This window comes from Podarcis erhardii (genome assembly GCF_964252035.2).
Source record: "Podarcis erhardii genome assembly, chromosome: 13".
In the NCBI taxonomy this organism is placed as follows: Eukaryota; Metazoa; Chordata; class Lepidosauria; order Squamata; family Lacertidae; genus Podarcis; species Podarcis erhardii.
In genome coordinates this window covers 54,195,862-54,210,086 of record NC_138502.1, presented here as the reverse complement: position 1 = coordinate 54,210,086, position 14,225 = coordinate 54,195,862, and the positions used below count along the sequence as shown (strand labels likewise).

The window sequence follows — 14,225 nt, the reverse complement described above, 5'->3', positions numbered from 1 at the left end:
AAACTTCCTCATGGAAGCATGAGAGGTGGCGGACTCCCCTTCCTTGGCGGTTTTAAGAAGAGGTTGGATGGCCCCCTGTCATGGATTACCTAGCTGAAATCTTGCAGGGGGTTGGACTGGATACCCGTGGAATCCCTTCCAACCCTAAAATCCTATTATTCTAAATTCTAAACCAGCATGATTCTAAAAATGTGTTGTGATCTCCAACGGCAGGCCTGTTTGTTCATTCGCTGCTCCTCCCTTCCTTTCTAGAAACTGATCCTTTCTGAAACCACCATCTTTGATGTCCTGCCTACTTTCTTCTATCACTCCAATCAGGTGGTCCGCATGGCAGCCCTTGAGGTAAAAGGGAGGATGGCAAAGGCTAGAGTAGGGTAGTGCTTGAATGGAAGACAGTGACATTTTTCCCCCTTTCAAAAAAGGGAGGGTGCTCTTGTAGCATTGATGGCAGCTGCATAGTTTGGGGCAACTGCTGGCAGCCTGGGGATGAATGCATGCAGCATTCATGATCTGGAGGGTGGGTTCTCATTCATAGAACAGTAGGGCTGGAAGAGAGGGACCCAAAGGGTCGCCTAGCCCAAACTCCTGCCATTCACAGATGCGTTGCAGCACTCACACGACGTCATTGACATCCAATTCCAACCTGCATTTCCCCACCCGCTCCAGATGTGCCCTTTCTGGGGGAAATCCAAGAAGCAAAACCACCACCACCCCAACCTGTGGCCAGAACCCCCATTTGGGGAGGAAAAGATTATAGCAGTATTCTGCTCTTCACCTGTCGTTGGAATTCCCTTCTTTCCTCCCCAGGTGTACGTGAGGAGAGCCTACATCGCCTATGAGCTGAACAGCCTCCAGCATCGCCAGCTCACGGATGGCACCTGTGTGGTGGAATTCCAGTTCATGCTGCCATCGTCCCATCCAAACAGGTGGGCTTAGCCAAGAGCCAGAGACCGACTGTCTTGCACTGGCTCCCTGGGGCTTTGGGGGCTCTTCAACATGTGTGCATGGGAGGACCTTTGGTGCAGAAGGAAACTGGACAAGGGCAGGCTGGAAAGGAGGTGTGGGCATGGGGGCAAAGCTACCGGAAGGTCCCAGGTTCAGTCCCTGGCCTCTCCACCTGAGACCTTGGATAGCCACTGCTGATTGGAGCAGGTGGCTCAGTGGCTGGGCATGAGGTATAAGGAAGCTTTGTGTGTCTTCTTTCAGAGGCAGCAGCCCCGCCCTGAGCAGGTAGAGTGTCTGGTTCTTTACACTGTGCAGCATGAGTGGCAATGTAAAAAGAATAACCTGCCTGCAAGTGCGTGTACGACTCCTTGCCTACCTTTCCCTGGTTCTTTCATTCATTCTGGGCTTGCTAACTAATTTGCTTTTTGGTAAGCATGTGAAAGGGGTCTTTCTTCCGGGATCATGGGATTATGATTATTTTTTTACGTGTTCTTGGTCCCTGCTATGAAGCTTAGAAGTGAGTATCAAAATCTCCAGGTGGAAATAAGAAGCCAGCATTTGTGGTCTCAGGGCCACACTGGGAGCAAGGACCTTCAAGGGCTGAGATGAGCTGTGCGCAGCCACCTCCTGTGACCTGTCCTGGGTCAGCCTTCTATCCATGCTGGGAGTTGTGGGATCATCATCATGAGCTGTGAAATCTCCAAGGTGGCAGGAGGGAGGGCTGCCCTGGGGGATCCGTGGTGCTGGTGCTGCAGCACTCCTGTTTCCTTTACGAGAATAGCCGTAACCCCCTGAGTCATCCAAGAGTCCTGTCTCCATGACTCTGGGGCTCTGCTGTGCCTGATTCTTCCCTTCCTTTGCGTGTAGGATGTCTGTGCCCATAAGCATCTCGAACCCCGACTTAGCCCGACACAGCACTGAACTCTTCATGGACAGCGGCTTTTCTCCTCTTTGCCAGCGGATGGGGGCCATGGTGGCTTTTGACAGATTTGGAGACTTCACCAGGTAGCTGAACAGCCATGTTTTTGGAGGAATGTGTTGTGACCCTGGCCTTCTGAATGTCACCAAACAGCTAGACCACATTCACACCGTACCTATGACGTGCTTACGATACCACTTTAAATAGTTATGATGTCTCCCAAAGTATTCTGAGAGCTGCTGTTTGTTCAGGGTGCTGAGTTCTGTTGGGAGGCCCCTGATCCCTTCCCAGCTACAATTCCCAGAACTCCCTTTGAAGAAGGATTGATTGCTAAACCGCTCTGTGAATTGTAGCTCTCTTCCAAATTATCCTGTGTGTAGCATCCTGGGGACAGCACAGAAGTCTTTATTAACCACCAGTCATTCCCAGGAAAGAATGTAGTTCTAGCCATTCTGTTCAAGAGAGCTGTATCTTCAAAGACGCTTTGGAGGGTTTCTGTTTAAGACCAGGTCTATTTGTATACCCACCATGTTGCATACAGTTTGTCTGATTCCGCCCCCATTCCTTTTATGCTCTGATTTATTTTCTCAACAACTGTCACTTGCCAGACATTTTTATACCATAAGTCAAGCGACAGCCCTTGTAAGGACTTCCAGGTTTAGATAGCCAAGCGGCCACTGAAAAAACAGCCAGTCAGTCCTTATTCTTCACATCGGCATTTAGGCCCTCTCATTCCTGCTTTGATTCTTCTGCTCCCTGTTTTCTCTTTTGTGCCAGAAACTTTGATGAGGTCATTTCCTGTTTTGCCGACCCCAACCCTTCCGAGAGCCCCTTGTTCAGTGAGGTGAGGGCCACGCTGTACGATGAAGAAGACAGCAAGGTGAGCGACTTGTGGGCCTCCAAGGAGCTCAAGGTGGCATACAAGGTTTCTCCCTTCCTCATTTAATCCCCACAACAACCCTGTGAGGTAGGTTAGGCTGAGAGGCAGTGACTGCCAGTCAGCTTCATGCCCAAGTGGGGATTTGAACTCTGGTCTCCAGGGTCCTAGTCCAACATTCCACGCTGGCGCGCCAATAAGTGGGGAAGGCAGAATGCCCAAGTCAGCCTCTGCCACCCTGTTCCTTGTCCAACTGCAACACAACAGTCCTGCAGTGCTGCCAATGGATCTTACTCTCCAGTAGTTGCTGCCACCATCCTCCTGTGAAGAAAGGGTCTACTACAGGAGAGTAATACCTATGGGCAGCACTGCAGAGCTGTTGTGTTGCAGTTGGGCAACAAATGGGGTGGGAGAGCCTCTGTGGGGCTTCACCCCTTTGCCACCCTCCCACTTACTCTTGCAGCCCAGATGGGAGGGAACCTGGGAGGCACTAAAGCACTTACTTTTAGGAAGGCTCCAAGCCATGGCACCATGGCATTTGTTCAGCCTGCACAGACATTTCTGGGGAAAGCAGAGCTAACTTCCAGCTGCCTTATCCTAATCCAAGACCAAAGCAGCTTGCCTGTTTCCCTGGCAGACACCCCCCACCACTTCCTAAGCCCCAGCAACTTTGAGGCCAGTACACCCTGCGTCTCCCAGACAGTTACTATGGTTGTCACTGTAACTGACCGTGCGGCTTTGCCGTTTCCAGAACCTCCGAGAGGAGCCCATCCATATCCTGAATGTTGCAATTCGGTGGGCAGAGCACCATGAAGATGAGGAGCTGGTGCCCGTCTTCAGAGCCTTCGCTCAGTCCAAGGTTTTGTGCCTTCCACTTCACTCTGGGGACTGGCAGGAAAAACAGAATGGGTCTTGGGCTTCATTGGAAACACATTTGAGTCACGTGACTTCCTCCAAAGAATCCTGGGAAATGTAGTTTGTTAAAGCTGCTGTGAGGGGGTTCCTAGCAGCTCCCAGCCCCATTAACAAACAGAGTGTGTGTGTCAGGTTCTTCATTCAGGCGAAGAAGGAGATGCGTTGTGCCCCGACAGCCATGCATTAGGCAGATAGCCCCCTTGTTTTTAGCAGCTTGCTTTCCATTTTTGGGCTGCGAACTCTTGCCATGTTTGTGCAGGGAGGTGGGGGCGCAGCTGCACACATCCCATTTGTTCCCTGCAAAAAAATGCATTTGTTGAGCTGGTTTTTTGACTCAAGGGTGCACATTGAATGATGACCCCGACTACATCACCAGCTGCAGATCCTCAAGGCCAGCGCTGGCTCCTGCTCAAGGCAAAGCCATGCCTACATTGATGCTGTCTGAGCCGATGGTTTGTGTTGCTGTTCCCTGAAAGATCAACTATTTTGCCCTTGGAGGGTGTCATGTCTGTGGGAAGTTTCTCCTAGGCTCACTCACACCTTTGCCTCTGTTCTCTTCTTGGTCTGTTCTCCATACAGAACAACATCCTTGTTGAATGTGGGCTCCGAAGAATCACATTTTTGATAACACAGCAGGTCAGTGAAAGTGATGGAATTTCATTTTGGGGTTTTTAGGATTGGTGAGTTATTTTCTTTAAAAAGAAGACAAGGCACTAAAGGAATGTTGTTATCGGTTGTTCTTGTATCCCACTTTTCTTCCCGAAGGAGCCCAGTTCTCTGTAGTGGGGGGAGGGGGCTTCTCCTTCTCCTTGTTTATGACTTTTGCTTTCCGTTGCAGAGGGAATTTCCCAAGTTCTTCACATTCCGGGCACGAGATAAGGTGAGTTGGCCCAGGTGGTTTTGTACGTGGAAGTTAGCTTAGCTTGCGCACTGCCAAGACCAACAGGTGCTTGTCCCACTTTCCTGGCAGTTTGCCGAAGACCACATCTACCGCCACTTGGAGCCGGCGTTGGCCTTCCAGCTGGAGCTGAACCGCATGCGCAACTTTGACCTGACAGCAGTGCCTTGCGCCAACCACAAGATGCACCTTTACCTGGGTGCTGCCAAGGTGGAGGAAGGCGCTGAAGTCACAGACTACAGGTTTTTTGTCCGTGCCATTGTCAGACACTCGGACCTGATCACCAAGGTAAGCCTCAGGGCTGAGCCAAGGGAAGCTGTCGGGGGGTGTGTGCAAGAAGTGGAAGGGGGGCCAGGAGCGAAGCGTCTGCTGAGGTCAGCTCAGCCCGAAAGCAGGCATTTTAACCAGGCTCCTGCCCGGCTCCTTATAGCACTGTGAAGCCTCTTCTTTTCTGCTTTGAGGGTCTTTCCTTTCTCTCTCTGATGTGGCGCTTCCTCTGCCCTCTCTCTGGGACAGGAAGCCTCGTTTGAATACTTGCAGAACGAGGGTGAGCGGCTGCTCCTGGAGGCCATGGATGAGCTGGAAGTGGCCTTCAGCAACACGAGTGTCCGCACCGACTGCAACCACATCTTCCTCAACTTCGTCCCCACTGTCGTCATGGACCCCTCCAAGGTCTGAGCCTTGCTTGCTTCCCTTTCTGGTAAACACCTAAGAAGGGCTCTTGCAGATGGGACAGACCAGAGGGGGCTCATCTCATCCAGCGCCCTGCTGCTCACAGTAGCCAACCAGATGCCTCTTCCGGGAAGCCCACCACCACCATCAGCAGCAGCAGTCTTCCGACACACCTTTGTGTTTGTGTGTTATTAGTTAAAGTACCGTGGTACCTTGGTTCTTGAAGAAAATCCATTCTGGAAGCTCATTCAGCTTCCAAAACTTTTGAAAACCGAGGTGTGACTTCCCATTGGTTGCAAGAGCTTCTTGCACTCAGCGGAAGCCGCATCGTACGCTTGGGTTCTGAAAAATGTTCGAAAATGGAAGCGTTCACTTCTGGGTCTTTGGTGTTCAAGAATTGAAGCGTACGACAATGGAGGCATTTGGGAACCGAAGTTCCACTGTATTTTCTAATCTGCAGTGCTTCTGAATGACCGTTGCTGGAAACTGCAGGAGGGGAGACTGCTGCTCTTGTGCTTGGATCCTGCTTGCTCCTTTCCCATTGGGGCATCTGGCTGGCCCCTGTGAGAGCAGGATGCTCGACCAGATGGGCCATGGGCCTGATCCAGCAGGCTCTCCCTGCATTCTTAACATTCTTAAAAGAATATTATCAGTCTGATTATGTTGGTGGCACCCCCAGATTGAGGAATCGGTGCGCTCCATGGTGATGCGCTACGGGAGCCGTCTGTGGAAACTCCGGGTCCTGCAAGCCGAAGTGAAGATCAACATCCGCCTGACGCCAACTGCCCAGGCCATCCCCATCCGCCTCTTTCTCACAGACGAGTCGGGCTACTACCTGGATATCAGCCTCTACAAGGAGGTCAACGACCCCAGCACGGGAAATGTAGGTTTCTTGCATGTGCCAGAGATGATGGAATGTTTGTGTACGCTACTCCTTTGTTCTTGCATTTTTATTCTCTGCACCAATCATGACCACATAGTATAAAGTGGGATATCTCCCTCCGTCGCTCTGTTAGCTGAGTGGCAGAGCAGCTGCTTTGCATGCCAAGGGCTCCTGGTTCAGTCCCCTGACTGAACCCCTGGAGAACTGCTGCTCTTCAGAGGAGGCCAGGGAGGGAGGACATTGGTGGCTCTCCAGAGGTTGTTGGACTCAACTCCCATCTGCCTTGGACAACCAATCGTCAGGGAGAGCGGGAGTCATTGCCCAGCACCACCTGAATGGCCACAGGGGCTCCTACTGGGCCTTATAGACACTGGCAGCCTTCGGTGATGTCTCCTGCAGCCCCCAAAGAATTTGCGCTTGCAAATGTTGGAACGGAATGTGAGAGGACAGAGGAGCCGCTGCTCTCTTGCTATCCTTGCCAGCCCTGTCTTCTGTCTCCTCCTACTCTAAGTGCCTCTCGGCATTTCACAGCCTTTTCTTTGCCTGAAGGAAATGTTGCCTCGTTAAGAAAAGTAACTTTGGAGAGGGAAGTGAATAGGTACACGGTCAGTGCTCCCTTTTCTATCCCCCGGCTGTTTCCTGTTTGAGTTGTAGGTTAGTTAAAAAATGGGAATTTCAGAAATCAGAACACAAGGGCCAGCTCTGCAGCAGACCTTTAAAGTGCTATGATACCCCTTTAAACAGACATGGCTTCCCCCAAAGAATTCTGGGAACTGTGGGTGCTGAGAGTTGTTAGGAGACTCCTGTTCCCCTCAAAGAGCTACCGTTTGCAGAGTGGTTTAACAATCATTCCCTCTTCCCAGAGCACTCTGGGAAATTGTGGCTCCGTGGAGAGAATGGGGGATCTCCTGACAGCCAGGCGTGTTTCAAGTGGCATCATAGCACTTTAAATGTATGGAGCGAATGTGGCCAAGTTCTGCCCCTCACAAACTCTGTTGCCAGGCTTGGAACAGCTTTGATTTCACAAGTGTAGAAGTCTGCGGGGAAGAGTGAGGAGGAGGAGGCCTGACGCTGTGCTTTGCCTCCTGGACTAGATCATGTTCCACTCCTATGGAGACAAGCAAGGGCCTCTGCACGGAATGCTCATCAACACTCCGTACGTCACCAAAGACCTGCTTCAATCCAAGCGCTTTCAGGCCCAGTCGCTCGGCACCACCTATGTCTACGACTTCCTTGAGATGTTCCGGCAGGTGAGCTGAGGACGAGGCCCCCACATCTCCTTCTGTTGGATCAGGGAAATGCTTTGTAAGTGGGAAGAGCAGGCTCCAGTTCAGCCCAGAGGCTTCACAAACCAGAAGAGGGATTGTGCACACTGCTGCACACACAGCCCCCATCCCACAGTTAGCTCTGGTCAGAAAGGTGCTCGAGGTTTACATTACTTATTTTTTAAAACCCTCTAGTCCCTGTTTCTCCAGAACTGATAGTGAGACACAACTGCGGGAGTACATGGCGGGGGGGGGGGGGAGGGAGGCAGCGCTGCTTTGGTCTGACTGCAGCCCTTAGAGCAGCAGTGGGGAGTCCGTCGCCTCCAGGCTTCCAGACGGCTTCTCCCTTCTTCCTTGGTCCTTCTGGCTGGGAAGGCGAGTCAAAGCTGGAAAGCCACTGGATTCTCACCCCACTGCAGAAGCTGGGCCAGGAATCCTTGACACACTGGATCTTCTGGAGTAAGAAAGAGTGGCACTCTGTTGTTTTGCTCATGGCTCCTTGTTTTCAAAAACGACTCTCATGTTGGTTCCTCTTTAGGCTCTGTTCAAATTGTGGGGTTCCACGGAAGCAGACCCTGCAGATGTCCTGACCTACACAGAATTAGTGCTGGATTCTCAGGGGCAGCTGGTACAGATGAACAGGCTGCCTGGAGGAAATGAGGTAGGGCCATGGAAAAGGCAAATCCCCCACTAGGAAAGGAACTGAAAACTGCCAACATCATAATGCCATTGGTTTGATTGATTACTTTTATATTCCACCTTTTCCTCCAAGGAGCTCAAGGTGACAAACCTGGTTCTTTCCCTCATTTTATCCCCACAACAATCCTATGAGGTAGGTTGGGTTGAGAGGCACAGACTGGCCCAAGGTCACCCTGAGTGGGGATTTGAACCCTAGTCTCACCCTGTTACCACTACAACAATAGGTGGTGCAAGAGCATTTGGAATGTTGTGTGCAGTTCTGATCACCTCCCCTCAAAGAGAACATTGTAGAGTTGGAAAAGGTTCAGAAAAGGACAACCAGTATGATCAAGGAGTTGGAGCAATTCCCGTGTGAGGAAAGGTATAGAGAAAATGCGAGTGAGAGGCAGCATGAGAGAAGCTATGGAACAAACTCCCACCAGAGGCAGTGATGGCACTGGGTAAATTCCTGGGGGAGGGGGCTATCGAGGCCTACTAGCCACAAGGGCTATTATCTGCCTCCAGGGTCGGAGGCAGCAGTGCTTCTGAATCCCACTTGCTGGAAGCCACAGGACGGAAGAGAGCTCTGGCGCTCAGGTCCTGCTGGCAGGGTTTCCCTTTGGGCTGTCTGGTTGGCCCCTGTGAGAACAGGAGGCTGGACTAGATGGATGGGCCGCTTTGGCCTCATCCAGCTTAATATGCCCTTATGGCAAAGGTGCAGGCAAAGCAGCTGGCTCTTGGCTCTCTAGATCCAGTATTTTCACTGCTGAGGTAGGGCTGTTGCTAAACCCTCAAGGGCTATATATAGGAGGCCCACTGAGGAGAGATGGGGAAGCTGGATAATGCTCTCAGACAAATGACCTCATTGGCTTTTGCTGTTCACTAAACCATAACCATAACACTTGCTATTCTTTGAAAGCAATCAGTGTCAGCTTTGTGGACAAAACCTCCAGAACATACAGATGGTAATTTCTTCACCTCTCCTTCTTCCTCAATATCCTTCCAGATTGGGATGGTGGCCTTCAAGATGAAGATGAAGACCCCTGAGTACCCCCGAGGCCGTGACATTGTGGTCATTAGCAATGACATCACCTACAAGATCGGGTCGTTTGGGCCGGAGGAAGACCTCCTCTTCCTGCGTGCTTCAGAGCTGGCGCGCAGCGAAGGCATCCCCAGAATCTACATTGCAGCCAACAGTGGGGCCCGCATTGGGTTTGCTGATGAGATCAAGCACAAGTTCCAGGTGGGCTGGGTGGACCCTGCAGAGCCATACAAGGTATGTGGCTTCCTGGCAGATCCTCCCTCCCCCCAAAAAGAGAGTTTCACTAGGGTAGAATCCTGAGACATTTTGTGTGGGGGGGGGTTTGCGGATAGGTACAGTTCTCAATGAGATCCACTTGTCTCCTGGAGCTTCCCTGAGTGTGTGCAGAGCCCTGTGTGAGGGTCTCCTCCTCAAGGGACAGCAGCCTCTCCTCTGGGCTGCAATCCCATCTCCACCATGCAGAAAGCAGCCATTGGAAGTGGAAGCTAGGACCCACAGGAAGCCAGTCCTTTTTAATGCAGCACATAGTTAAAGGATGGAATTCTTTTGCATAGGAGGTAATGAGGGCCACCCACCTGGATGACTTTAAAGGAGGTTGGACAAATGCATGGAGGAGGAGGAGGAGGAAGAGGAGAAGGCCATTGATCCCTTTGAGCCTCAATATGCTCTGCCTCAGGCACTGCAACAGCCTCCCCAGGATCATGCCCTTAATCCATGAGACTTCCAGAGGGGCAACCATGTTAGTCTCTTGCAAGAAAGGCACCTTAAAGCCTAACAGATTTATCATGGCATCCACTTCATTGGATGTTCAGCTGACACTGTGGGTTCGAGTCTGCAAAAAAAACCCAAAAAACTTATGCCATAATAAATTTCCTTCCTAATACATAATTTAAAATCTCATGATTTCAAATAAAAACCCTGCCAGTTTCAAGTCTAAGGTTGTGCTGAAGTGGAGTGGGGTGCAAGAACTTCTTGGCACTTCAGTCCATTTCAAAAGCTCCCCCCCCCCTTTGCAAGTTTTCAGGGAGGTCTTCCAAAGCATTACGGGGCAAATAGTAATCTGCTCTCAACTGGTGTTTTGCTTTCTGTAAGGGCATCTAGCGCAGTGGCCTCATTTTTCACCTGGTTTGTGCTCCGGCTCATCTGTCCCACTGATTTCAAAGTGGTGCCCCCAGTTTCCCCAACTGATGTTGCTCCACCATCTTTTTCCAAAGGGCTTCAAGTATCTGTACCTGACCCCGCAGGAGTACACCAGGATCAGCTCCACAAACTCTGTTCACTGTGAGCACGTGGAGGAAGCCGGCGAATCGAGGTGAGTCAATGGTGTCCCCCTGTCTTGGCTTGCCTGCAGAAGGTCCCGTGTTCAACCCCCAAGAGTATTTCCAGGTGAGACAGGGGAAAACAACAACCGTGTCTACAATCCCAGAGAGCCTCTACTAGTCATGGAAAGGCAGCCAAGTGCCAGGCTAGATGGACCAGTGCTTTGCCTGGCTGTCAGGCAGCTTCCCTCGTTCCTGGGAGGAGGAACTCTTGGTGTCCTGCCCTGCCTGGCTCCATCTTTCAGCCGCCTTGGCCTCCTGCAGGTACATCATCACCGATATCATTGGCAAAGAAGAAGGCTTTGGCGTGGAGAACTTAAGAGCATCAGGCACCATCGCTGGGGAGTCTTCTCTTGCCTATGATGAAATTGTCACCATCAGCATGGTATGTATGTATGTATGTATGTATGTATATCCTGCTTTCCCCCAGACTGGGACTCAAAGCAGCCCTGGGCTCTTTCTGTCTCCTGCAGGTGACCTGCCGTGCCATCGGAATTGGGGCTTACCTGGTGAGGCTGGGCCAGCGGGTGATCCAGGTGGAGAATTCCCACATCATTCTGACCGGAGCTGGAGCTCTGAATAAGGTAGTGAGCGTTCCCTAAGCTTCCTCCATGTTCCATTGCGCAGATCCTTCTTGGCACTCCATTTCCTTTTGCTTGTTCTCACGCAGCACTAAAGAGCTCCCTGGAGCTCTCTTCATCTTCTCAGCTGGATGGCTCTCATTGTGCCATGTCTGCCTCTCGGCCAAGGAGCCACCTGCTCCCAGACCATCTCAGCTGCATGCAGCTGCGGTGAGGGAAAGGACGGAACAATTTCTCTCTCTGCCCATGAAATATTTTGGGGATATAAAAAGAAAGTCACTGCATCTCCCTAAGTGATTTGCATCACAGTCCTACATGTGTTGCAGCATTTGGGACCTTTCAGTTTAGAGAGATGGCGAGCGAGAGGCGACACAATGGAAGTTTACAGAAATATGCCTGGCCTGGGGAAAGTGAAGAGAGAAAAGTCCTTCTCTCCCTCTCATGACACACGGGGCTTCTCCACACTCCCTGTTGTCCTGCTGCTTCCCCTGGAGGAAGCCGGTTGCTGGCCAGTGGGGCAGGCGGGGAGGGACAGCCCCTGGGCTCAAGTCCTGCTTGCTGGCTTCCCACAGGTATCTGGCTGGCCCCTGTGAGAGCAGGAGGCTGGGGCCAATGGGTCGCCATTGGCCTGATCCGGTAGGGTTCTTCTTATGTTCTTCTTGGATTGGGGTTGTGTTTTTGGACCAGGTCTTGGGCCGTGAAGTGTACACTTCAAACAACCAGCTTGGAGGGGTGCAGATCATGCACAATAATGGCGTTTCCCACGTAACAGTTCCAGACGATTTTGAAGGTGTCTACACTATTCTGCAGTGGCTTACATTTATGCCAAAGGTAGGTTGAGGGCAACAGAGCTTTGACAATCCTCACAATTCCTCTCTAGTCATCCCGCCTCATAATTATCATTTATCCTAATAGGGGTGATAAACACCAGGGGTGCAATGTTTCATTCATTCATTCATTTATTTATTATTGTCATGTTCTTGTTTTCTTCCTTGTGAAAACAAAACCTATCCATAAATAAATTCTTAGAATAAAGTATCTTAATTGACTGAAAAAGTTTCCCCCTATCTTAACTGGGCAGCAGACGTAAAATAAAAAAAAATGATTTTAATTTTTTTTAAAGGGAATTACCAATAAATAAATAAAAATCCAGTACAGTCATACCTCAGAAATCAAACACCTTGTGAGTCAAACATTTTGGCTCCTGGATGCCACAAACCCGGAAATGAGGATTCTGGTTTGTGAACATTCTTTGGAACCCGAATGTCTGATGTGGGTTCGGCGGGTTCCGGTTGGCTGCAGGTTTGATTTCCGAACGTTTTGGAAGTCGAATGGACTTCCGGAACGGATTCCGTTCGACTTTCGAGGTAATGACTGTAGTTGATGGCCACCATCTTAGAATTCTCTGTCCTGCTTCTCTCATAAACCGGAGGGCAGATTTATGTAGGTTTAATTGACGGGTTGAGGGATGCGACCCTATGATTCCAGGAAGGGCATTCACTGGGGCCATGGGATATTGCTGACCACCCTCTCCGTGGGCACAGATGGCCTGCCCCCTCCCCAAGGCCCCCTTTGCCATCCCCTTTGAGGGAGAAAGAGGGTCCCTTCCGACAATTTTATGAGGCTTTGATTCTATAAGATGCTGTTCACATTCTCAGAGCTAAGCAGCCCTAATTTCTTCCTTTCTTGATCATCTTCTCAGGGCTCTCGTTTATTTAAAGCTCGTTTAAGAGAAGTTTCTTCTTGTAGGACAATCGTAGCCCTTTGCCTATCACCACCACAAGTGACCCCATTGACAGAGAAATTGACTTTGTCCCTTCCAAAGCCCCTTATGATCCCCGGTGGATGCTGGCAGGGAGACCTCATCCCAGTAAGTACAGGCACTAACCCAGCTGCAAGAATTCTGCAATGCTTTTGGAGGTATGGAACTGAAAGGGGAGGGGTTGGAATGTAATAGCAGGGGAATTGTTTCTGACCTGGAATTTTCTTCATTGACATTTCCTCCTAGTCAGTGTCATCAAGGCAAATCTACAATTTGTTTGCCAGACTTCCAGGGCTGACCTGAAGTCTCTAGGTTTGTGTGGCCCTCTCCAAGTGACAGAGGGAGGTTGCCATTGTTGTTGTTGTCATTACTAATAATAATGGGCTATGCTTGAAGCTTACGAGCTTCAGCCTGACAGGAGCTGGTTGCAGGTTATTGCATAGACTCTCTGGGAGATCTGTCCCCTTCCCCTCTCCCAATTAACCTCCATCTCCAAGGCTCAACGCTCATCAATGGTTCTGCTTGTCCCCTGCCTTAAAAAAAACGGGTCTGAGCGGTTTTCCATTTGACCTGCTGCTTACCCCAGACAAACCTTCCCTTCGCGACTGAGTCAGAGCAAATGTCAGTCCATGGAAAACCCCACTGATATTTGCTCTGTTTCAGCTGTAAAGACTGAAGTTCTTCCCAGGGGGAAATGGCAGGACAAGCAAAAAGCTGCATGAACACTCTGTGTGGGGAGGAATTTCCATCCAGTGACGTATTTGTTCATTTGTAGACTTCATGTTTTTTATTTGGACGACATGCTCTTGGCGACTATGGTTAATGCTTAATGTGTCATGCCTAAGGACACCACTGGGCTCCAGCCCCCAATGATATCACCAGAGGCTGCCCCAAGGTCTCAGGATTGGGCCCTGGGCTCTCAGGATCTGACAGCCCAAAATACAGTATAAAACCAAAAGCATTGTGAATTGCATAATTATAAGATGTGGATCAAACATGTGGAGTAAAAATGCAAGGGAAAGCAAAAGATCATAAACTCCACTGTGAAAGTTTTTTAAAAAGGGGGAAAAAAGCTGAAAATGGAGGCGAGCTGCATAAGCAATCTGCCAGACACCTGTTGCCTGCCTTCTCCTCACAGGTTACACTGGTCCCAAGTTGTTAAGGGCTCTATGTACTAATAGTAGTAATAGTAACACCTGGCAGCAAATCAATGGCTGGTGCAGATCTCGGAGCATAAGGTGTTGTAAGTGGATGAGCCTGTCAGCTATCAGGCTTCAGCATTCTGCTGCACTAACTGCAGCTGACTGTGGCAGTCGAGGCTCTTTGAGCCTGGGACTGCATTTACCAGGGGTCTTCTCCCTCGTTCCCTGCTGCTACGACATTTCCCCAGCTTTGCATATAATGAACGCAGCATATATGAAGAGGTTGTGGCTTTGGAAGGTCACAGTCAGACTTTTCTCAGCGTCCCC

At 50.4% G+C, this 14,225-nt stretch overlaps 2 protein-coding genes across 7 annotated transcripts in view; one reads left to right on the top strand and one right to left on the bottom strand.

The window, feature by feature from the left end:
- Window positions 1-14,225, top strand: part of ACACB (acetyl-CoA carboxylase beta) — a 68,337-nt gene that overhangs the window by 40,170 nt on the left and 13,942 nt on the right. For 2 of the 6 annotated variants that reach the window (XR_014150496.1, XM_081836486.1), the window contains exons 27-45: window positions 253-342; window positions 808-926; window positions 1,207-1,230; window positions 1,813-1,950; window positions 2,642-2,744; window positions 3,493-3,600; window positions 4,236-4,292; window positions 4,495-4,536; window positions 4,627-4,842; window positions 5,071-5,226; window positions 5,906-6,109; window positions 7,204-7,359; window positions 7,913-8,035; window positions 9,059-9,328; window positions 10,309-10,406; window positions 10,678-10,798; window positions 10,887-10,997; window positions 11,682-11,825; window positions 12,744-12,864. Coding sequence is in view for 4 of the 6 variants with exons in the window: in XM_081836486.1 (XP_081692612.1) it covers window positions 253-342; window positions 808-926; window positions 1,207-1,230; window positions 1,813-1,950; window positions 2,642-2,744; window positions 3,493-3,600; window positions 4,236-4,292; window positions 4,495-4,536; window positions 4,627-4,842; window positions 5,071-5,226; window positions 5,906-6,109; window positions 7,204-7,359; window positions 7,913-8,035; window positions 9,059-9,328; window positions 10,309-10,406; window positions 10,678-10,798; window positions 10,887-10,997; window positions 11,682-11,825; window positions 12,744-12,864 (2,401 nt within the window). In the remaining 2 variants the exon portion in view is untranslated. Of the gene's footprint in view, window positions 1-252; window positions 343-807; window positions 927-1,206; window positions 1,231-1,812; window positions 1,951-2,641; window positions 2,745-3,492; window positions 3,601-4,235; window positions 4,293-4,494; window positions 4,537-4,626; window positions 4,843-5,070; window positions 5,255-5,905; window positions 6,110-7,203; window positions 7,360-7,912; window positions 8,036-9,058; window positions 9,329-10,308; window positions 10,407-10,677; window positions 10,799-10,886; window positions 10,998-11,681; window positions 11,826-12,743; window positions 12,865-14,225 lie in introns of those variants that run through there. The other 4 variants (XM_081836488.1, XM_081836487.1, XM_081836489.1 and 1 more) reach the window with 4 other exon arrangements.
- FOXN4 (forkhead box N4) overlaps window positions 9,360-14,225 on the bottom strand; it is a 42,554-nt gene continuing 37,688 nt past the window's right edge. Inside the window, exon 10 of the mRNA XM_081836553.1 lies at window positions 9,360-9,926. Coding sequence (XP_081692679.1) covers window positions 9,892-9,926 — 35 coding nt within the window. The 3' untranslated portion in view covers window positions 9,360-9,891. The remainder of the gene's footprint in view (window positions 9,927-14,225) is intronic.